Source organism: Rattus norvegicus, chromosome 5, assembly GCF_036323735.1.
Source record: "Rattus norvegicus strain BN/NHsdMcwi chromosome 5, GRCr8, whole genome shotgun sequence".
Taxonomy (NCBI): Eukaryota; Metazoa; Chordata; class Mammalia; order Rodentia; family Muridae; genus Rattus; species Rattus norvegicus.
Window position 1 is genome coordinate 127,381,342 of NC_086023.1, and position 23,979 is coordinate 127,405,320.

General features: G+C 42.7%; 1 protein-coding gene across 5 annotated transcripts in view; it reads left to right on the forward strand.

Annotated features, from left to right (window-relative positions):
* Positions 1 to 2,830: 2,830 nt before the first annotated feature.
* The window catches only part of Ndc1 (NDC1 transmembrane nucleoporin), a 46,922-nt gene continuing 25,773 nt past the window's right edge, over positions 2,831 to 23,979 (forward strand). Inside the window, exons 1-11 of one of the 5 annotated variants that reach the window (XR_010066421.1) lie at positions 2,831 to 3,853; positions 4,477 to 4,597; positions 7,729 to 7,830; positions 10,575 to 10,749; positions 11,451 to 11,589; positions 15,474 to 15,582; positions 16,538 to 16,589; positions 17,876 to 18,011; positions 19,434 to 19,526; positions 21,362 to 22,714; positions 22,801 to 23,949. Coding sequence is in view for 4 of the 5 variants with exons in the window: in XM_017593491.3 (XP_017448980.2) it covers positions 3,269 to 3,853; positions 4,477 to 4,597; positions 7,729 to 7,830; positions 10,575 to 10,749; positions 11,451 to 11,589; positions 15,474 to 15,582; positions 16,538 to 16,589; positions 17,876 to 18,011; positions 19,434 to 19,526; positions 21,362 to 21,443 (1,594 nt within the window). In the remaining variant the exon portion in view is untranslated. Of the gene's footprint in view, positions 3,854 to 3,880; positions 4,131 to 4,155; positions 4,347 to 4,476; positions 4,598 to 7,728; positions 7,831 to 10,574; positions 10,750 to 11,450; positions 11,590 to 15,473; positions 15,583 to 16,537; positions 16,590 to 17,875; positions 18,012 to 19,433; positions 19,527 to 21,361; positions 22,715 to 22,800; positions 23,950 to 23,979 lie in introns of those variants that run through there. The other 4 variants (XM_017593491.3, NM_001025023.1, XM_063287973.1 and 1 more) reach the window with 4 other exon arrangements.

The following is a 23,979-nucleotide window of genomic DNA, read 5'->3' on the forward strand; positions in this document are numbered from 1 at the left end:
CCACATTACACCTTTCTTTGAACTAGATATCAAAAGTCGTTCTGGATGGACATTCTCTGACATCCTTAGTTTAGGTTGTCTTCCTCATTATTCTGGCCATTTAATAAGCATTCTTGGACTTTTGCTGATTCCACAAGCGCTCTGGAAACAATAAGCAGCAAGACAGTCAACAAAAATAGATACTTTGTGGGGCTGGGGATTTAGCTCAGTGGTAGAGCGCTTACCTAAGAAGCGCAAGGCCCTGGGGTTGGGGATTTAGCTCAGTGGTAGAGCGATTGCTTAGGAAGCGCAAGGCCCTGGGTTCGGTCCCCAGCTCCGAAAAAAAAGAACCAAAAAAAAAAAGCGCAAGGCCCTGGGTTCGGTCCCCAGCTCTGAAAAAAGAACCAAAAAAAAAAAAAAAAAATAGATACTTTGTAAAGATGACTTAACGACTATAAACATGGGCACATGCCCAGGCCTGGAATCCCAGCACTGAGGGAAGCTGAGGCCAGTCTGGACTAACAGAAAGATCCTGCCCCAAATGTCCTGCAGAGCAAAGCAATGTGAGGAATTCTATAAAAAGTAAACTGTCTTTCCCATGAAGACTTCATCTTCCCTGTGTAAATTAACTGAGAAGGTGAAGGCGGGGTCCTTTGGACTGTTGTGGTTGCTCTAAATACCAGTTTCCTGTAAGCTTAATGGTTTATTTTTCCACAGTTGTGACCCTCTTCCTGTGGTGCAATATGGCCCTGGTCCCCAACCACACCCCAAATCCGGGCAGGTGAATGGAGGAAGGGGTTAAGAGGTGAAGAATGAAGCCAGACTGCGGTGGTGAATGACTTTTATCCCAGCAGAGGCAGAGACAGACTGATCTCTGTGAGTTCAACACTAGCCAGGTCTACAAAGTGAGTTTCAGGACAGCCAGGGCTAATAGAAACCTGGTTCCCCCAAAAACAAAAACAAGCAAACCAAAGGGGAGAGCAAGTACTGACTCACTTAGTTCCATGTCTGAGGAGCTGCCATGCAGCAATCAGAGAGGGGGATTGGAACCAGTGAGAAACTCTGTGTGTGTGTGTGTGTGTGTGTGTGTGTGTGTGTGTGTGTGTGTGTGTGTGTGCATGTGTCTGTGTGCACATGTGTGTGTGTGTGCATGCATGCACTTTGGTTATAGCATTGGCCTGAACTCAATCACTTGACCAGTACGGGAGGATGGGTATAGGTCCCCTATATCAGCCTCTTATAATTGGGATTCTACAATTGAAAAAAGTCAGGGGATACTGAGGCAGGCATCTGGTAGTCTGTACCACAGAAACTAACCCCTGATTTCCTGGAACCTCAGGTGTACTTACAGAATCCTATTTAGACTGATTTAAAAATACTTATTTGTAAAGCTATTCATCTGCTACCCTTTCCAACCTTCCTCTCCTACTCCGACACCATATGTGGAGTAGTGAGTCAGTCTAGAGGTAGAGAATCCAGAGTTTGACATTTTAACTCACTACTGATTCTATGGCGAGTGGTCTGATCCACTCAGGTTAACCCATGGATGGATCCAGAATTTAATGGCAGTGTTGGGAGCAGTCAAAATTAGGAGAGTTGGTTAAAGGAAGTAGGTCTCCGAGATACTCACTGAGGGTATATCTTGTTCCTAGCTGTCTTTCTGCTTCCCAGCCCCCCTGAAGTGAGCAGTCTTCTCCCAGTTCATGCCCCAAACCCCACAATGCTCTATTTCACTGAGTCTAAAAGCAGGAGTCAGCTGATCGTGGACCAAGACATCTGAAACCATGCATTCAAACAAATGCTCTCTCCCTTAAATATTTTTCTCACTTAAAGTAAATTGATTCATTAAAAGTTTTCTCCATGACTCAGAAGGGTTTCTTCTTGACAGTGACTTGATAACCAAATATAGTCCCAATTTTGGTTTAGGTGTGATTGGAATTAATGTAATTTTGGAAGTTAATATGTCACCTTAAATGAGCCAGGAAGCCATTGTTAGCAAATGGTACAGAGTATCTTGTACCATCTCAGTTTCTTTCAGTAGCCCATGAGTTTATACAGAGTGAACAAGACACCTTGTCTACCTCTCTGCCTTTTTTTTTTCTTTTTCTTTTTTTTTTTTGGAGCTGGGGACCGAACCCAGGGCCTTGTGCTTGCTAGGCAAGCGCTCTACCACTGAGCTAAATCCCCAACCCCCCTCTCTGCCTTTCTAGGGTGTTGATTGTTAGCATTTCATAAAAAGGATATTAGCACTACTTCGTTTGTTGTTCCTTAGGCTCCCCCCACCTAGTTTCTCTCAGTGGCCATAAGGCCCACAGAACTCCCTATCTTCACCTGCCCCACACCTGCCCAGCACCTGCCTAGCACCTGCCCAGCACCTGCCCACACTATGTTCAGGTTTTCCACCTGGGACCCGGGTACTGAATGTTGGTCTTCATGCTTATGTAGCAAGCACTTTGCTGGCTGAGCTACCTCTCCATCTATGGGAATCTTCTTTTTGGAGACAGCTGTTTCACATATTCCAGACTAGTCTCAAACTCACTAGCTAAGGATGGCTTTGAGCTTTAGTTCCTCCTGCCTTAATTTCTTGAGTGCTGCCATATTTTGAAAGGCATTGTAGATGAAACCTAGGTTTGGTACAGATCAGGAGAGCATCCTACAACTCAGTCATGGCCCCAGCTTTCAATGGTTGTCTTATAGCATAGCATTCCCATGCTCACCCCATCAACAGGATGTTGTGTTTATCTTTATTCTATACTGAAGAAATAGAGACTCAAAGAGAATCAAAGTGCTGTTGCACTTAACTAGGATAATAGCGGAAGCTAAAAACCAAAACACACCTTTCTTATCAATAAAACACCCATTTTTAATAAAAAGAATTCCGTGAAATTACTGATTATTAAGAAGGCTTCAGGGCTGGAGAGATGGCTCAGTGGTTAAGAGCACCCGACTACTCTTCCAGAGGTCCTGAGTTCAATTCCCAGCAACCACACGGTGGCTCACAACTATCTGTAAAGAGATCTGATGCCCTCTTCTGGTGTATCTGAAGACAGCTATAGTGTACTTATATATAATAAATGAATAAATCTTAAAAAAAAAAAGAAGGCTTCAGTATCCTGTGATTTCACTTTTAGAAAAATGGCATTCTAAAAAATTGAAAAATCACATTTTCAGTTCTTTCTAACTGCCTAATATCCTTCCTCACCCCCAGTGGCTATTACAACTTTAGGATAAAAAAATAAAAATAAGGAAAAAAAGAAAAGAATAGAAAAGAAAGGGAGGGGCTGGAGGGATGAGTCATCCAGTAAGAGCATTGGTTGGTCCTCTCAAGTATCCAGGTTCAAGTCCCAGTAACCACATGGCAGCTAACAACTGTAACTCCAGTTCTAGGACACCCCAGCATGCTTCACGTTACACCACGAGTCTGTTCTCTGGAACTCCAAGTTCCAGAATGCAACGCTCCTCCTCACCTTGGTTCTCAGGGGTCGTCGAGACTACAGTTCCCAGCATGCAGCACCGTCGCCCTTTGTTTTTGACGCCCCGATGGACCCTGCTTCGGAAGGATTTTTTGGACTCCAGAGGACGGTTCTTCGAGTCACAGCCCACCTGGAGGCATGTGGCTACGGGGAAGTTCTGGCCGGTTGAGTCTGTTCAGGCGAAGCTGCGGAGAGATGGCCTGGCGGTTTTGCAGGACTCTGTCCAGGCAGCGTTCCGGGCAGCCCCAGCTGGGTCCTCCTGGGGCCTTCCTGCCTTTGAACAGTGGTGGCGGGCGGGCACTCTGTCCCCAGCACGCTTGAGAGCGGGGGCCGCCATCTCCATGGCCACGGCTGCGAGCGGGCCCTGCGCCGGCGGGTCACCGCGGGACATCCTTTGGCGCGTGAGTTAGTTCGCTGTGGCGCTCCCTGCCTCTCTGACCGGGCGGCCAGAATTTGGCCGTGGCTGCGCGCTTGGCTAAAGGGGCCTGTGTTGGGGCGGGTTAGGAACAGCGCGTAGGGACCTGACCGTCTCGGGATTGGATACAGGGGTGTGTGGGCGTCCCGGAGTGGAAGTTTGATCAGGGGTGTTGAGCTGGAGTCCGAAGTGGAAGTTTGTCAGCGTGGGTGGGATGACCCGAATGGAAATTTGGACAGGGCAGAAAAGATGTAGAGCAGAAGGTTAGTGATTCGAGCTGCAGCATAATAAATGTCTTGATTCCTTAGGATAGGAAATAGGAAGGGGTGCTCTGTGTAGAAAGAATGTGGCCTTCGCAGACGCTGGGGTTGGAGACCAAGCATACATTCTTGGTTTAAAACTGCTTACTCCAGGCTTCAGCTGAGGAGATCCTCACCTCCCTGCATCCATTCTGTGTTTGGGCAGTCGCTAAGAGAGAAGTAAAGACTTTTTTTTTCTAATGCAAATAGTAGTGGTTAATGTTAATAGCCTATATGAAGAAGCAGGATTTGCATGACTAAGTTAGAGTAACTGCCTTCGTGATTTAGGAGTTGTGTTTATTAATTTTAGGTTTTGGGCTGGAGGATAGTTACTAGTGTCGTTTGGTCAGTGCTGCTTCTCCCTGTCTGCATCACAGCATTTATAGTCTTCAGCAGCATCGATTTATTCCACCCTATACAGTGGCTGTCAGGTAAGTGGGGATTTTCATTTAAAACATTCACTTTGAGATTACGTAAAGGCACTCACAGAACTGCCAATTTTGTTATATAAAATCAGTAAGTGTGTCAGAGATTATGTATGATGACAGGACAGACAGATCATTAGAAACCTGCATAAACAGTTAGGTATGATGGTGTGGCCCAGTGTCAAGGGAGGCAGAGGCAGGACGACCTGAGTTCAAGGCCAATCTGGGGCATATAGTAAGACCCTAGAAAAGGTAAGACATAGAAAAGGAAGTCACAAAAATATTTGTCCTTTTTTTATTTTTTGCATGTGTAAATATTTTACTTGCATGCATGTATGTTCGTCATGTCATGCCTGGTGCCTAGGATCCCCACTTCCATCCCCCAAAGAATCGTAGATGGTTGTGATGTGGGTGCTGGGAACTGAACCCAGGTCCTCTGGGAGAGCCATCTGCTGAGCCATCTCTCCAGCCCCCAGTTCCCTTCTTTTTTCGGTCTTTTCCCTGTCATTCATTTAAAATTGTAGATGGAAATTATGACCTGTATTTAAAAAAAAAATGTCTAAGCTAGCTAGTTGTAGTAGCACATTCCTGTACTCTAGGCGATGGTAGCAGGAGGCTCTGGAGCTCCTGGTTAGCCTGGGGTACATACAGGGAAACTATTTCAAAAGCAATAAGAAAAAGCTATATAGATATTTAAAGAGTACATTATTCTTATGTTGTAGCCAACAAAAGAAAGAGAGGCCAAAAATAATGTCAGGGAGGACTCAATACAAAGTCTGCTGAGGAAGAGGAGACGGGAGCAGGCTGAATGCTTATTGGAATCCTTGGATGTAAAATAAAGTTATGTTTAGGAGCTGGAAAGCGGCTGTAAAGTGCTTGCTGCACAGGTTTGAGGACCTGAATTTAGATTCACGGCACCCAGAAAAGCCAGCTGTGCGATGTGTATCATAACCCATTGTGGTGGGGCTCACTGGCCAGCCAGTCAGCTGCCAAGCCCTAGGTTCAGTGAGACCCTAGCTCAAGTGAGATAGAGTGTCGTTGTAAAATTATTAGAATGCTGTCTTTCACTCCGCTAGGTCCTGCACCACAGTGCCCCAAGTTATCTTCATCTCAGTCAGCAAAGCCTCTCACCCGCTTTGCTCCATGTCATATCATACTACCGAAGGCCTCTCTCTGAGCCTGGCAACAATCTTTCTACCCATCCAGTTCCCAAGACAAGCTGCCACCATGGCAGAAATATACATCCTAATTCTGTGGAGGCTCAGTGTCCCAGCTGCCACATAATCTCTTAAACTTAAATCGCCACACACAACACAGTAACCTCTGGTCCAGTTGATACAATATAATAGCCCACCTAAACGTACAAAGCCCTGTAGATATCCATCCCTTAAGAACATTCATAACAACTTGTAAAGGTGTTCTCTCTGCGGCTACCTGCAGTCTCCTTCCTTCAAACTTTTCTCCCGCCTATCCTTCCTTCTCATCCAATGACAGGCCTCCTTCTATCCTGTACCTGCCTCACCTGTATGATGATGTCTCCCACAATGGAGAGTCACAGAGAACTAGTGTCACTGTGGCCCTCACATGTGCATGCGTGAGCAAGCACACTCAGATACGTGCACGCATGAGCAAGCACACTCAGGTGCGTGCACGTGTGAGCAAGCACACTCGCACAAAAGTGATTTAAGATCCATGAGTTCATTGAAACAGCACTGCCTTATGTCAGTGGTAGCTGTTCTGTGTCCTAGGCCCTGAGTACCGTATGTATAGTACATAATCCTATAATCCCCCTACCAAGGTGCTATTCTATTTGATTTGGAAGTGTAATACGAAGGTTCAGGTTAAAATGATCTGTTCACAGCATCCAGGTCAAGTAGTGAGTAACTGAAATCTGTCTTCAGGTTTTATTTACCATGGTATGACATAATAGATAATTTTTTTAAAAAAATTAAAAAGGCGTAAATGTACACAATAGGTTTTGAAGTCTTGAAAATATTCCCTGAGCTTAAAAAAACACAAATTACTTTGGAAATCAAAGTAATTCTTTTCTTAACAATATGTTTATTTATTTTTCTTAGAACATGTAGGTCATCAGGAGTTAGAATTTGTTGGGTGTATTGCTGCTAAGCAGTACAGTCGCGTTTCGGCTGATACGTGTCATGCAGGACTGATGAAGTTAGCCCGTAAGCCAGTGCAGAGATGGCAGACGATTAATTATGGAGGCTTAGGAAATCTGTGGTTAACTTTGCTTTCTAAATTCTACTTTGAAAGTAATTGCTTTCATTATTAAGTGAGTCTATTCAGCCAACATGTCTTATGTCTTTTTTGTTCACTTTTAGATAGTAACATACACTAGTTTAAACTCGGAAGCATGGGCTGGGGATTTAGCTCAGTGGTAGAGCGCTTACCTAGGAAGCGCAAGGCCCTGGGTTCGGTCCCCAGCTCTGAAAAAAAGAACCAAAAAAAAAAAAAAAAAAAAAAAAAAAAACTCGGAAGCTGTTGAATGTTTTAGCTTTCATGGGACCTCATTGCTTCCACGTCCCTTTACTTAGCTGTAGGCACTAATTGCATTTACTACATAAAGTTTAAAATACTGTTTACATTTTGAAAAGAAACTTGGTGTGTTACTATGGTAGCATTCCCATGATGAAATGTTTTATATGGCTGTATTTTCCCTGTTACTAACATCTGTGAGATTTAAAAGAAATTCTAGTACCATTTCCAGTACCCAAAACAAAGTCTGAATAACTCACTTTGGAGTTCTTGTGTTGATATCCTATCATACTGCAGCATACAAGTAAATTCTTTTAAAAATACACTTGGAAAGTTAAAATTATAGTTGTAGAATCTGTGAAGATGGCTCAGTGGTTAAGCATGTTTGCTGTGTAAGTAAGTATGGGGACCAGGGCTTGAATCTCAACACTCACAGAGCCATAATGCTAGCCATGAGGGATCCAGCGTTCTCTCAGTCCTGTGCTGTGTACACAGATACACTTATGTTCACACATATACGTCTGTACACACAAATAACTGAAGTTAAAAACACCATAGCTGTATTCAAACTCGTCGTATTGCAGTGAGCTGCACACAGCTGAAGACTGAATGAGCATCACTAATTCATTTCTCTTGTGTTTTAGATTCTCTCAATGAGTTCTATAGTTCCCAAGTAATCTTTTACCTCCTGCTGCTGGCCGTGGTCATTATAATAATAAGTATTTTCAATGTGGAGTTCTATACAGGTAGGTTTCAGAACTTTAATCTTGTTTGAGAATCAGCTGTAGTGGCATGTGCCTGTAACCCTAACACTTGAGTGTGTTTGAAGGGGGGTCACCATAAGTTTGAGACCGGCTTTGGTCATGTAGTGAGTTAGACAAACAAAAATGTTTGATTTTACCTAGGGCGGAATTTAAGAGACTCGGGCACGGCCGTGTTGTCCATTCAGTTGTGCTTGCAGTTATTTTGCTGTTTCTCTTTGAAGAGACATGAGGCCTTGATAGACATGATAGACATCTATGAGTCTGCTTACGGAAGCTGGGTATTTAGAGAGGTAAAGTCATAAAGACAGTGGAGGGTCAGTGTCAGGGGCTGCAGACAAAGGTCAGGAGGGTCTAGGGTGACACCAGCACTGTGAGTGTCCTCCTGTGTTAGAACTGTGCATTTAAAAATGATTCAAAGGTGAATTTTATTTTATATTTTACCACAATAAAAAAAAATAAATTTAACCTTTTAATAGTTCACAGCTAGTGTTAACGCTGTGAGTTAGCAAATGAATTATTAGAAAATTCCTTGTAGGGGTTGGGGATTTAGCTCAGTGGTAGAGCGCTTGGGCCCTGGGTTCGGTCCCCAGCTCTGAAAAAAAGGAAAAAAGAAAAAAAGAAAAAAAAATTCCTTGTAAGGTAGGGAACCACATCTGGGCTGACCTCAAAGTTATAATACTCCTGCCTCAGCCTCCTGGATACTGGGATTGCAAACATATGCCACTGAATTTGTGGGTATTTATTTATTTATTTATTCTTTCCCCAAATAATAAAGTTTGTGGTTTTATAATATTTAAAAAAAATTAGGCTTTTCCTTGGGAGCATCCTGGATTCCAGAGCAGTTCTCACTTGATTTGTTCTTTTCCTGCTTTTTCAGATTCCTGAGTTGGTCACTTATGTTTTTTTCTGATTATTTACTTATTCATATATGCCATTTAGTTATATTTTTTGCTGTAACATCTTTTAGCTCTTTAGTATTAAAATAATTCTATATTTAAAAATAGTATGTGGGGTTGGGGATTTAGCTCAGTGGTAGAGCACTTGCCTAGCAAGCACAAGGCCCTGGGTTCGGTCCCCAGCTCCGAAAAAAAAAAAAAAAAAAAAAAAAAGAAAAGAAAAAAAAATAGTATGTAAAATTTTAAGTCCCTACTGGATATTGTAATATGTATCACTTTGCTTTCTTAGTGCCTTATTGGTGGCTAGGTCTCTTTGTCTAGTCAAGCCCTGTTCAGAACTCCTTGGCTTATGGCCTGTGCTCTTTCACTCTGTCCTATGCTCCTGGGCCAGCTTCAGTATGTAGGGCCAGGGGAGGGCGCTCCAGTTAGTATTTTTATGTTACTTTATTTTTATTTTTATATTTTGAGACCAGTTTTCTCTGTGTAGCCTTGGCTGTCTTAAAATTCACTCTGTAGACCAGGATGGCTTCAAAGTCAGTGTCTGAGTTTACTTCTGCCTCCTGAGTGATGGGAATAAAAGCATACACAGTTACTTGGCTTGTCCTGTAGGAGCAGGCCCTGTGTATGTACTGTGTGCCATGCATCGTGTGTTTCCAATTTGCTCCTGGAGATTTGTGAAGTGTACACTGGGCAGGTCTGAGGGGGTACTGAGGGGTACCTTTGACCCAGCATGGCAGCTTTCTAGAGGAGCTGATGACTGGATCAGACTTTGAGGAGGAGTTATATTAAGCAGATGAAGAGAAATGATTTTTCTGGAGAGAAGATGGAGCTTGAAAAAATATTGAGTGACATGGCAGGGTTTGTCATGTTAGGAAGTCAGTTACATAATTGGCTTTGGGGGCATTTTTGGTGAGGAAGAGGAAGTGTTAGGCACTTCTTTCCTAAAATGCCAAGGATTTGAGCCCTTTTCTCCACGCTTGGCTGTTGCCCACACTGTCATCACTTTTCCTTGGGTGACTAAAAGAAGGTTATTACGTGTCAGGGAGCATGGGCCGGCGGGTCTCAGACACAAACACACAAACACCCTTTACTCCTTTCCCATCACTTCCAAGGAACTTTTTAGATTGTTGGAGAAGACCTAAAAATACCTGTGTAGGAGCTAGTATGGAGGCTCAGTGGGTTAAGGAGAATTAGCTCTAACCGCTGCACATACCTCCCTGCAAATAAATGACTTAATGTAATGAAAATACCTACTCGGAGTTGGTGTAGTGGTGCACACGTTTGTGATAACTCTACAAGCATTTGATACTCGTCATTGTAATTTATGTCTTTGTGGCTTATTTTTTACAGATGGACTCTAAATGAATCTCAAATGTTGAAATGTGATTTGGAGCTATCCTCTAAATTATTTATTTTATGTCACTTTGGAAAATGTCAAAGTCAGCATTATATTAACTATCAGGGAAACTAAAAGAAATGAAAAGGCCAATTGTATGAGAATGCATCTGTAGTCAGGAGACAGAGGCAGGAGAATATCAGTAGTTCAGATTTGTCCTCCACTGCACAATTTGAGACCAGCCTGGGCAACACGAGCCCTTGTCTATAAGGCAAACAAACAAACAAAACCAAGAATGTTGAAAAATGTTAATTATGTCCCTTCAAGGCCCCATCTAGATTCTCTAGTTCTTTTTGTGTGTATATTTCTTTATGTTTTTCAAGAATTTTAAAGTTAGGGTCATTAGCTGGAGTTTTCCATACTGGATTTTACACTGACTGGGTGTGTGTTTATGGTGCCACTGTTTGAATACTGTGCTACTGTGCTCTCTGCAGTTGTGCCCTCCATACCCGGCTCCCGACTGGCGCTGATAGCACGGATCCTTCACCCTCAGCAGCTCACGCACTCCTTCATACACGCTGTGATGGGAATGGCAGTGGCTTGGTGTGCGGCCATCATGACCAAGGGCCAGTCCAGGTCTCTGGTAGTTCCCTGCACTGGAACGGAGAGGTATGGTAAAGTTTTCCTCTTTCTAGGAAGCCTGTTCACTTGCCAAGTCACAGGAGGCCTAGGGAAGTCACTGGTTTCGTGCCACTTTCTAGACTCTACAAAAATTGCTGTTTCTGTGTATTGAGTTGTTAAGTGATATTTTATGTCTGAGAAAATTAGCAAAATTTTCAAGATAGTTATGTGTGGAAGGTGCTGTGTAGACACTGTTGGGTTCCTGAGGGTGATTCAGGGATGGCCTCTAAGCTGCTTGACAGTTGAGAGTGCTATGACATGGCTGTGGAGAGCTATCTAGGGAGAAGGAAACACGACCCACATGAGTCAGGTGTGGGCTGTCCTGATTAGTGCTCCCCACGTCTGCTATCCGAGGCCCTGAGAAGGAGAGACACGAGAAGCTCAGAGCTCCAGCACCTCCATTAGGTACATGCAGGTTATTTATAGTTCTTTATCAGATCCTTGGAAGCAAGGTGACTGTTGTACACATTCTTAACCTCAGATTTCCAAGGAAACAGAACGATAGTGAATCCCGTGTGTCAGGGAAACTGCTTCATTATTTGTTTGCTCCCGTTTACCTAAAGCGAGTCATTTGGTTAGAATTTGGGGCATTTCTTAAGTTATTAACTTGGAATTTTGCCTTCTGGCAAATAGCCTTAAAACAATGATAATGTGTTTTCAACTATTAATAGCTTAACTTTTTCCCTCAGCTTAGATAGCCCTGCTGCTCAAACCTGCATGAATGAATATCATCTGTTTTTCCTACTGTCTGGAGCATTCATGGGCTATAGCTATAGTCTTCTGTATTTCATTAACAACATGAATTATCTTCCGTTTCCTATTATACAGGTAAGATACAGTTTGAGCATTTCCTAGCTATAATTTGGTAATATCAACACTGCCATGTCTATGCATATGACCAGCCTCATCTCATTACTTGAAGATTTGATCAGTAAAATGAAAATAGCTCTGTGGGTAAAATCGCCCAACAGCCAAGTTCAGGTTTCATGAACGTGCAGAAGCACAGGTGTCTGTAGTCCCAGTTTGCTTGTAGGACCTCTTGGAGCTCTGAGGTCAGCTAGTCTGGGCTCTAGTAGTGGAGAACCTACCCTAGACACAGCTGAACCTAGGATGGCTTGTGAGCTAAGCCATGCTTTCCTGCTGCCACCCTCAAGTGCCGCTCCGTCTCCTCTCCTGGTCGGTAGTCACACTTGCTGTGATGGAGCAGGCTGGAGGAGGAGAATGGCACCATTCACGCGCAGTGTTGTGTCCTCACATGCTTAGGGACGGGCAAGTGATTTAAGAGCATCAATTAATTGTCTCAGGCCCTTTTCAGAACAAGACATGGATATGTAAATAAAACTTCACTTGGTTTGAGTGGTGTAGCCAAAACTGTGCTTCAGTTAGGTTTTGTGTGTGTGTGTGTGTGTGTGTGTGTGTGTGTGTGTGTGTGTGTGTAGCACATGTGCATATGCATATGAGTATGCTTGTTCGTGTGTGTTGAGACCAGAGGTTGATGTTGGCTGTGTTCCTCAGTTGCTTTTCACCTTAGATTTTGAGACAAGGTCTCTTAGTTAATTTGGAATTTATTAACTTGGCAAAGTGGGCTCCAGGGATCCTCCTGTCTGACCTGCCTGGTGCTACCATCATCGGCATGTGCTACCATTTCTGTCTTTCCACATGAGTGTGGGGGAGCTGACTCAGGCCCTCATGTCTGGATGGCAAATACTTGACTAAGCCATCTTCCCAGCTTATTTACTAGGTTGTTTTCAAAAACAAACTAAACTGAAACAGGTGAGCTGCTCAGCAGTTAGAAGTACTTGGAGTATAATCCCTGCTCAGGCTCTGGGTCCCACAGTAGGTCAACTCTCAAAAGGTGTCATCTAACCTCCAGATGTGCATTTCAACACATTTACCTGGGGACATAAACAGACAGACACATTTAAATTTTAAAAATTCAAAAAACAAAACCCCAGCTAAGCCGGTCGGAATGAGCCTAGAGCTGAGCTGTGTGTTTGTCCTACTGCTTGTGTTTGGGGTGCTCCATTTCTGCTCTGGCTGGGAGGCCTGGGCACTGGTGAGAAGCGAGTGGTAAAGCAGTCATCTGGTGATGAGAGTGCTGTTCATGAGGAGGGAATGCTAGGGTTCTCCCTGCCTGGCTAGACACACGCCCATTGCTCTGGTGAGCAGATCTGGGGAGAGCACATCTGTGAGGAGGTCACGTCCTCACCTTCCTACATCTGTGAGTGTGTGAACAAAGCTTCCTCCTTAGGAACTCTTCTTGTTGTGAAGAGGAGTGACAGTGGATGCACTCACAGCATCTCAAGGAGAAAAGTTCCATACAGGAATGCCCTGTGATATTAAGTCCAAGTGTAACACATATAGAGAAGGAGAAAAAGAAAGTGCTGGAGAAAATAAGACACTGGCTGGGTCTTGAGGTGAAGTCAACCAGCTCTTTAACAGATGTACATTGAACACAGGTGCTAATAGTTGACGTTGCTGATAAATTATTGTACCTACCATATGGTGCCAAATTTTAGTACTTATTTTCGTAATTGCTTTTGATAAAATTTTGGATTCTTGTGTCTTGAAAGTTTATTCTAAGATGATAAACTTTCACTTTAGATTAACTTTGTAAGATTCCCTGCAACTCGGCCTTAAATTCATGGAGATCTGCCTGCCTTTGCCTCCTGAGTTCTGGAATTAAGGTTGTGCACCATCACATGCTGTGTAGAGTCCTTATTTTTAAAGGTTGATTTTTTTTTTTCCCTTATGTGTTTGTGAGCGGGTGTGTGTGCATTTGAGTATAGGAGCCCTGAAGAACCTGGAAATCTCTGGGATTTGGAGTGAGTCAGTGGTGAGCTGCCTGATGTGGATTTTGGGAACTGAGCTTACGTTCTCTGCAAAAGCAGTGAGAGCTGTAAACTACTGAACTGTCTCTCCAGCCCCCTTAACTGACAGCAGTGATAGGGGAAGGATTCCTAATGCTAATATTGACAAAGAAGCGAGCTCCTCTACCCTTTGTGCAAGCATTAACCAGAGGAAAGCTGTAGAGCGTTAGTGTAGCATCTAGTATGTTGTATATATTAAGTAGCCAAGGCTACCCCCTAAAACTTGACTGAAAAACATTTGAGCTTGGGAGCAAGTAAAGATATGGTGGGTGCTCTCTCTGCCTTGGTAGTGATGCTAAGAGCTGCTGGAGGGCTGTATGCTTCCTCTTGTGAGGTGATAGGGTGGTAGCACCAGTGGCTGCGGGGAAGAATACAGTCTCACCTTTGTACTTTGAAGTCTTTTACTACACCAATGTAGTGGAAGCTGTGCAGTTTGTGACCACATACCTGTGCTACAATCATGGTACTAACGTAGTTTCCATCTGTTATTGTGATTCTTTGCTTGTTTTTTAGCTTCTAAAATTCCTTAAAAGAGGGTCAGTCCCAAAATCAATGTTTCATTATTAGCATTTGGGGAGTGGAAAGGAGAAGCAGTTAGCTAATGTTTCTGAAGTATGTTTTTGTTATTTTTTTAATTTAGTAATTTTTTTTTGTTATTATAATTGGCAAATGATAAGGGACTACTTTTATTTAGCAAATTTGTTGAATTTTGCAGATAAATAGAGCAATGTGATGTGCTCAGGGTTGCAGTGTACCGGAGGCTGCACACGCTGATGCCTGGGTTGGTGTTACTGGCTTTACAGGGAAGTTAGTGCAGAGTCTGCGGGGGCAGCACAGAGCGGTCTTTAAGAGTATGGGCTCTGGTGCTGACCAGCTGGGATCTATACCCCAGATGTACCTTGGGCCAGCCATTTGGATTGGTTGTTGGCATTCTTCATTCCTTGGTTCTGTCATCTGTAAGATAAGACTAGTAATCTGTCTCCCTGTAGAGGGTTGTGAGGGGTAAATGATTTAAACGAGATTAGAACAACCTGGGACATAGTACGTGCCAGGAGAATATTCCCTGCTGTTGTTTGCTTCCCTTTATTCATGGATTTGATCTCTACAATTTTATTCTCAGTAGTTAATCACAATCTGACAGAAAATTCCACAAATAGTAAATTTTAATCAAGAACTAGATACTAGCATTTTATTTTTATTAGATATTGTTGTTATATTAAAACATTTTTTATCATAAGTATGTTTTATATGTAGGACAAGTACAGTATATATAGGGTTTGGCCCTGCCTGGCATCTACCAGGTCTTGGGATCTATTCCCCATGGAAAAGAGGGGGCTACTGAGTTATTATGTTTTCTCGTATGTTTCTGATCAACATATCGTAAGTTCTTAACATCATATGGATTGGTATTGTTAATTTTCTTATTTCTGATCTTAGTTGTATAGTGTAAAAATTGTTAAATTATTTAAGCATCACAATAGTTTGTCTTTTTGTACAATTTTAAGTTCTAAATTACATTTCTCTGTGTGTGTGTGTGTCTGTGTGCGCGCGTGCACAGCTCATGGGCACTGGTTCTCTTGTGCTGTATGGACTTAATGTGGAATAGAACTGAGGTCAACAGGCTTGGCCGCAGGCATCTATATCCATTGAGCCCTCTCATAGGCCTTTGTTTAGATTTGGATTTTGGTGGTGGGGATTGACCCAGGCCTCACACAAACTAGGCAAACTGCTGCATTGAGCTGCAGCCCTAGCTGAGTGCCTGTGTCTCACCTGCTGTGCTAGTCATTGTTCACCCAGGACCATGCTGAATGTGCCATTTGACTTCTTTCTTGTTTTTCACAGCAGTACAAATTTTTGCGTTTCCGGAGATCTCTCCTCTTACTAGTTAAACATAGCTGTGTGGAATCCCTGTTCATGGTCAGAAATTTCTGCATTGTATATTATTTTTTTGGTAAGAATTTCTACTTTCTAATATAGTTTATTAGCTCATAGTGTAGAAAATGTCACTCTTTATTGAATTAGTATTTTTTTTATATTGTTGTGTTTGATCAGCCCAACTGATTTCATTGTTTGACTTGTCAGGATTTGGTAAGGGAGTTTTTTATTAAAGGAAATGTGGTGTGTGTGTGTGTGTGTGTGTGTGTGTGTGTGTGTGTGTGTGTGTAAAATACTTTTTAAATAGAGAGAACTCTCTTGTGTTGCAGTAAAGGTAAATTGTGAACAGTTTTGTTCACCTCAGGAAAACAGGCTGCACAACTCAGAACAGAAGAGCCGTTGTGGCGGCTGAGAGCAGGGCAAAGGGGAGCTGCTCAGGGCCAGTGTTCAGTCATTCGTGGTGAGAAAGTTCTGGAGATCTGTGCACAACAGTCAGAGCCAAGAGCTTGTACTGCAGGATTCAAGATGGTAAACGTGTCAGAGCCAGAGCTGCAAGGGTTTGTTCTCTCCTGTCATGTGGGTTCTGGGAATTGAACTCAGGTCGTTAGACTTGGTGGGGAGCTCTTTTACCTGCTGAGCCATCTCGCCAGCCTCGAAGCTCCACAGCTACATGCTTTGCTCTCTGCATGAGTGAGAGGCAGGGAAGAGTGACGTCTCACCTGTAGATTGAGATAGTAGTGGATAGTGTTGTCCACGTGCTTTGTGTACTGAAAAGCTGGAAGTGCTACACACAGCCCATCAGAGTTGTCCTGCTTTATTTTGTTTTAATAACCATGGTGTTTAAGATGTGTATGTCAGAATCGTAAGAAAAGTCTTCCAGTATTTAGAAATTATTTTCTTCTCTATTCATAATCAGACAGCCTAGCATTTTACTTGAGGGCTCCCTGTGTTCTTGAACCTGGCGGTGTAAAGCATGGTGAAGAGTTGTTTTTACTAACTTCTCATGTCCTCTCTTGGTGTCGTTCCCCCAGGTCATATTCCCAAAGCATGGATTAGCACTGCTCTGGACCTTCGCACAGACGAGTGAGTCAAGTCTGGTCTGACCTCTGTTTCCTTCCTTTTAAGTTTGGCTCCCTCCTAGCAGCTTTGTTTAGGTTCACCTTTACCTTCCTCTTAGTTGAAATGGGAGTCGCAGAAGAGAGGGAGGTACTTGGTATAACAGGAAGGTGCTGGTTCCCGCCTCTTCCCATCCTGTTCACAGGTTGACTCCACTCTGCTGCTCACCCCTTAGCTGCTGTGGGTCAGGTGAAGGCTAAGCTTTCCATGACTCCGTGTTCTTTCTGGCTTCCTCATCAGTCTATCCTGTGGTGAACTTAATAGTTTCTCATATGCTCTGTGCTGTTGCCTTAGTCTGCTTCTCCTTAGCTACCTAAAGATGCCAGGTGGGTCCTCTTTCAATGTATGTTTGAAAATCACTAGAGTTTGGTTTTTTTTTTTTTTTTTTTTTTTGGTTCTTTTTTTTCGGAGCTGGGGACCGAACCCAGGGCCTTGCGCTTCCTAGGTAAGCGCTCTACCACTGAGCTAAATCCCCAGCCCTTTTTTTTTTTTTGTTTTTGTTTTAAAGATTTATTTATTTATTATATATAAGTACACTGTAGCTGTCTTCAGACACACCAGAAGAGGGCATCAGATCCTAATTCAGATGGTTGTGAGCCACCGTGTGATTGCTGGGAATTGAACTCAGGATCTCTGGAAGAGCAGTCAGTGCTCTTAATCGCTGAGCCATCTCTCCAGCCCGAACTTCTAGCTTCTTAACGTTCTAATAGTTTCTAAAAAATGTTTAAAAATGAGAGGGCATGTTTTTGAAGCATGTGCAATACTCTGAAACAGTCTATATGGCACACGTGAAGGTGATGTCTGATCCATAAGTCCTAATCATGTTTTTGAGACTGCCGTCCTTGAACTTGAGATACTCTTGCCTCCCTTCTTCCTTTCTTTTTTTTTTTTTGGTTCTTTTTTTCGGAGCTGGGGACCGAACCCAGGGCCTTGCGCCCTTCTTCCTTTCTTATGTGCTGGATGACACACAGGGATATGAGCCACCATACCCTGCTCCCTACATGTTTAATAGGTTTAAAGATGAATTAGCAGTAGTAAACTTTCACCTGTCCTGAGTAGTTAGACCTGTAGATGTTGCTCTGGTAAATGGTGCTGCAGAGCCAGTCCCTGCCTGAGATCCCATCAGCTTCCCTACATTCCTTTGAGAGAGTGTTCGGGAAAGAGCTCCAGAGAGGTACCAACAAATAGGGTGTGTCTCTCACACGGAGTCCTTGTCTTTCCCATGGAGTTAATGGTACTTTCTGCTTTCGTAGGCAGGCCCACAGGCCTCTTGACACGATAGGCGGTCTCCTGAACGTCTCATTGCTCTACCATGTCTGGCTGTGTGGTGTCTTTCTCTTGATGACTTGGTATATCTCATGGATACTCTTCAAAATCTATGCCACAGAGGTCAGTATTTGGAGGGTGTGTGTGTGTGTGTGTGTGTGTGTGTGTGTGTGTGTGTGTGTGTGACTACTGTTGTGTTTCAGAGTATGGAAAGTTGTGCTTTCAGCAGAGCTCTGCTCAAAGCCACAATACTGGATTGATTTTCAGTTTCATTGTTCACTCTGTGTTTGTGAGGGAGTATCTGCAAGTTAAACAGTGTGGTATTTACTGTATTTACTTAGAGCCTGGCTTTCTTGGGATTTTGAGTACAAGGTAGTCCTAGATTTTAAATTAATTTTTTATGCTATTAAAATAGATGCTATCAACATATAAAATAAGTAGTTATACAATATTTCCTTTTTGAAAAACATCTTGAAATTTATGCTGAAGAAATGATTCTGAAAATTGAATTAATACGGACAGTTTTATGTGTATGGGTACATGCTGTTTGTTATGGATCCCTGGAAACTGGAGTTAATATGCAGTTAAAAGCTGCCAAGTGGGTGCTGAGACTTGAACCTGGGTCCTCTAGAGGAACAACCATTACTCCAAACTGCGGAGTCATTTCTCCAGCCCCACAAAATTTTTTTTAAAGATTTATATATTTATTATATATAAGTACACTGTAGCTGTCTTCAGACACACCAGAAGAGGGCATCTGATTTCATTACAGATGGTTGTGAGCTACCATGTGGTTGCTGGGAATTGAACTCAGGACCCCTGGAAGAACAGTCAGCACTTTTAACCACTGAGCCATCTCTCTAGCCCCACAAAAGTATTAAGGGAAGAATTGCCTTTTTCTTTTTTTTTAAGTGATTTTGATGTGTTTGTCATAGAAGTGTTTTATTTGATCTTACCATCTTTGTGGTAAGTTTCAGTGGTTTCACAGGATTTCTGTTCCTGGACTTTATTTCTATTAATAGATGTCAGTTTAATAAAATTGGAACAGTGACACTTGAGGAAGGATATTTATTTTTATTTAAAACTTCATGTGTATGAGTGTTTTGCCTCCACATGTATGTATCACATGAATGCCTGGTGTCTGGAGGCCAGAAGAGACCATTGGATCTCCTGGGACTGGAGTTAAAGCCAGGCATGTACGGTCCTCAAACCTAGGTCCTCTGCAGTAGTAGCCAGTAACTGCTGAGCCGTCTCTCCAGTCCCCACACTGTAGCAGGTCTTTTTAAACAGTGCTTTTGCATGGCGCACTGAAGAGGTTGACTTGACTGTATTTGTTTCTTTGTAATGTCAGCCAGTGCTTACTGACTATAACAAGGCCAGGAAAGAGGTTTTTTTTTTTTTTTTTTTTTTTGGTTCTTTTTTTCGGAGCTGGGGACCGAACCCAGGGCCTTGCGCTTCCTAGGTAAGCGCTCTACCACTGAGCTAAATCCCCAGCCCCAGGAAAAGAGTTCTTTTCACTTCTTTGTATCTGATTGTATCCAACAGGCTTATATGTTCCCTGTTCAGCCACCATTTGCGGAAGAATCAGATGAATGCCTTCCTAAAGTCTTAAATAGCAATCCCCCACTCATCATAAAGGTACCAGAAATGTGCATCTTATCGCTTTACAGTTATCTTTGACTTATCTTTCAGAATTAGAGGTCATAGTTAGCATAGCTAGGCATTGAGATATATTTTTTGAGGGCCTAGAATAGTGGTTTTCAACTTGTAGGTTGTGACCTCTTTGGGGAGTCAAATGATCCTTTCACAGGGGTGGCCTAAGGCTATCTAAAAACACAGATATTTACATTACGATTCATAACAGTACCAAAATTAGTTATGAAATAGCAATGAAGGTTGGAGGTCACCACAACATGAGGAACTGTATTAAATGGTTGCTGCATCAGGAAAGCCGAGAACCACTAGTGCAGAATCTTCTAGTATTGGTATTGTGAAAATTACCTATTTGTTAGTCTGTTTTGTTTGTTTTAAATTCAGGTGATTAAATATGAAAGTCATGCACCAGCTATGGATGTCTGTTTCCCAGGATGTCTTTAACTCTTGGATCCATGCTGTCCTATGTCTCAGCTTCCTGAGTAGTGAAGGCCATTGGCACTAGCTGTCTGTAGAAGACATGCATAAGATGCACATCTCTCAAGCATTAGATGCAGTGATAGGCATCTAAATGCATAACTGCGACGAACCATTCCTGATAATCCAGCAGAAACACTGGTGTGTTTTTAAATTGCTGGGTCAGGACATGCTTTATTCATGCAGAGTTTGTGGTCAAAGGTAGTGTGCTTGGTTGTGCATTGATATACAAGTTAATTCTAAAACAAATTATAATTGTAAAAGAAGTTTACAAGTCAAAGTAAAAGAAAATTTTGTTTTGATTCAAATTGCAATTTGAAATTGTAAAGGATATCTAAATGTATCAGGATATGTCTTACCTGTTAAAAATCATAGTGCCTTAGTTAGTTTATATTTTTTTGTTTTTGAGACAGGATCTTGCTATGTAGGCCAGGTTTGACTTGATTTTGCAAGTCTCTAGCCTAAGCTACATTCTAAGTGCTAAGATAACAGGCATGTTCTGACATGCCCAGCTGGATTAGTACTTTAAAATTAGTTAAAAGAAATGATTGGAACCCACAATTATGTTTCTGACACAATCTAGAGAAGTGTAAACAAGTAGGAAAATGAGCTATTGCAACTGATTGCTAGAAAGTGTTAGCTACTCTTTTGGCCATTTACTAAATCTTCATTAGAATGTTAGTGTCAGGTTCTGTGGGTTGTGTTGGGTAGGACAATGACACACACTCTCTCTCTCTCTCTCTCTCTCTCTCTCACACACACACACACACACACACACACACACACACACACACACACACACACACACACACGACAGTGAAGAGCAGTGACACCACCGATTCCCTGTGGTCCTTGCACCAAATTGCTCAGGACTGATGCTCTGAAGACATACAGAGGCTTGCCAGGTAGAGGAGGTGGATTTTAGTAAAGAGCAGTAGCAGAGTGATTTGTGTGTTGGGCCCTCCCTGCCTTTGGGCAGAGCCGTAGTGAGCCAAGCGATGTCCTTGACCCTGTGGGCCTCGCACTGCTGAGTAGAAGCAGATGAAGCAGCAGGCCCGGGTGCCACAACCCAGAACTGTTAGTGTGTTGGTGTGGGCACAGGAAGTCACAGGAGGAGGATATTGGAGTTAACCCCGCAGACCTGGGAAGTACAGCTCTGTAGTTCTTGCAGCCAGAGCCTACAGTGTGGAGGAAGGTGGAGGCCGGAGTGTTGTACAATCTAGAAAGGAAGGTTGTGGTTCTGAAATGTTCTTTTCTCCTTGGTTATTTCATGAATCTAGTTTTTACATATGGTATGATTTTTGTGAAAGCTTTAATAGTCTTTCTTTCTTTGTTCCTTTTAGTATTTGGCCTTACAGGACCTGATGTTGCTTTCTCAGTATTCTCCTTCTCGAAGGCAAGAAGTTTTCAGCCTCAGCCAACCAGGTATTGCTGAGAGTCAGACTCAATTGGGCTTGTGTGTGCTCAGTGCCCCAGAGCCTCTGGAAGAGAGGTACAGTTCATTCACACCTCACATCCTGCATCCTTAGATGAACACTGGACTTGAATCTCACATGGCTCAAGCGGTCACACTGCTATGAGTAGGAAAAACATTCATTTGTGGATATTCATTGTTTTCAGTTTCTTAAATACCTGAATCTGAAGAAATTGTGCAGTGTCTTAACAGAGAAAAGCAGCCTAAGAATCTTAGCTCTGGTAGTGCTGTTGAGGACCTTAAAAACCAGGCGACTTCTTTCCTGGGTGGGAGTAAGGACTGGAGTCAGATTTATCTTCTGATCCCTGTAGACGTAGCTCCCTGCTCCTGCTAGGTTACTCTGCCTCCCTTAGAAGAAAAGTTAGGCAGAAACTGGATCTGATAGTGACTGAGGGTGATCTTGGCAGGCCTGGCGTTCTCTACTGTACTTGCCAAGACTGTACGAGCTCAAGACTGACTTTGCCAGAATTCTCACCATCCATGTTCCTGGCTTAGAAATGGTACAGCCCTAGCACTATCCCCGGTGGGAACGAGCCTGGGTAACCTTTCATCTGCTTTCTAATTAGCTCTCAATCATTTTCCAAAGCTCGCCAATTCCCAGACTGTAAAAGATCGTCTGTAGTTAAATGTGATGTGGAAATGAAATCCAGCTATATAAAAATATAATTGATCAGGGCTGCTTTCTTTTTAGTGTGGGAAATCTCATGCTGGTACTCTGGAGAAAAGTGGCTGCTGTGCTTTTCTGTCACACTTGGGCTCATCTTCTGCACTTTGTTATTCAAGCAGCTGACAAGTTAGCATGTGCTTTGCCAGAGAACTGTTCTGGGGCATGTGATTAAAATTTAATTGGATTATTATACAGCTCCTGTTGTCCTGAGTTACATCTCAGTCTGATGAGTATCTTGTGTATTAGGTGATGGTCCCTGTACGTGGTACTAAAGGAGTGTGTTTAAGAGTGATCATGTGACGAGGGAATGAATGACGTGAGATGGGAGGAATTTACAGTGCCTTCTGCTATTCTTAACACATGATGGAACACGTGACAACTCTAGTGGGCAAAGGTCTTGGGAAATTAAAGACGGATGAGGGGGTTTTTGTTTTTTATTTTTTATTTTTCTTTAAGAATGAGAACTATTAGTTCATGTTAAATAACATAATGGCACATATATAAAATCTCCAAGTATGAAGAATTGACTTGTAGATTTGTGTGTTAAATTTTGGTGTATAAAAAAAAATTTTGGGGTTGGGGATTTAGCTCGGTGGTAGAGCGCTTGCTAGCAAGCGCAAGGTCCTGGGTTCGGTCCCCAGCTCCAAAAAAAAGAAAAAAATTTTTTTGGTGTATAAATTTTTTTTTTTGTGCCTTTTTTGGTATACTAACGTTTAAAATAGATTTTAAAAATTAAAAAAAGTAAAGATCTTTATCAAACAGGCAAGTCACTCCTAGAGATATAATAGCAAATGCTGGCTTTTTTGAGACAGGGTTCCCCTGTGTAGCCATGGATACCCTGGAGTTAGGTCTGTAGGCCAGGCTGGCCTCAAACTCAGAGATCCACCTGCTGCAGCAGCATATCCCACGTGATTACTGCTCTTACTCATGGTCTCTCCCTTATCTACGGAACATGTTCCAAGATTCTCAATGGTGCTTAAAACTGGGGATGGTGGTGAACCCTCTGTATCTGGTACTTCCTAATGCATATATTACCTGTATACCTATGATAAAATGTATGAATTAACACCATAAAGGGTGAGCAGCAATCAGAAGAAAACAGAAGTTATAATAATATTCTATGGTGAAATCGCTACTATCTCTGCTCATGTGCAGTGGGGCCATTATTAAAGATGTGTTTGAGAACAAGCATTTGGTGCTGTAACTTAGAGGGTTAAGTAGTCACTGCTAGCATGAGTATGTTGGATGTGGGCGTGGTTGATGTCCAGAGTAGTCAGTTACGGATTAAGCAATGCTATTCAGAATAGCCTGTTTAAAATGTAAGGATTATTTGCTTTTGGATGGCTCTGCTTGCTGTATGTGGATCATGATTGACTGGGGAGTGCAGAGTGCAACTGTTGATTGGGAGGAGCTCCTGGGAAGGGAATGTAAGGAAGGAGAGTAGACAGGGTGGGGCAGCATCCCCTGGAGCTATCGTCATAATCCGAGTTTTCACTGCCCTGGTTCATTTTTTCACGGACTTAACAATCTTAAGCATTGCTAGTGAAATAAATCTGGTCTTAAAAAACCTTGCCTAGTCCTTCGCTTAATTTTGGCAACCAATTTAAGAGCTTCTTAAGGGTAAAATACCAAGTTTCCCCTGCAGGCTTTTGAGCCAAGCAGTTCTTAAATTGCTATGTTTGATGATGTGAGTAACAATAATAGCTTGACTGGTGGCATAAAGTCAACGGCGCTTTTCTTGCTGACTGCCCCCACCCCAAGCTTTGGGAAGGAATACAGGAGTTTTTTATATTTTAATAGGTGTTGTTTGGCTACCATAG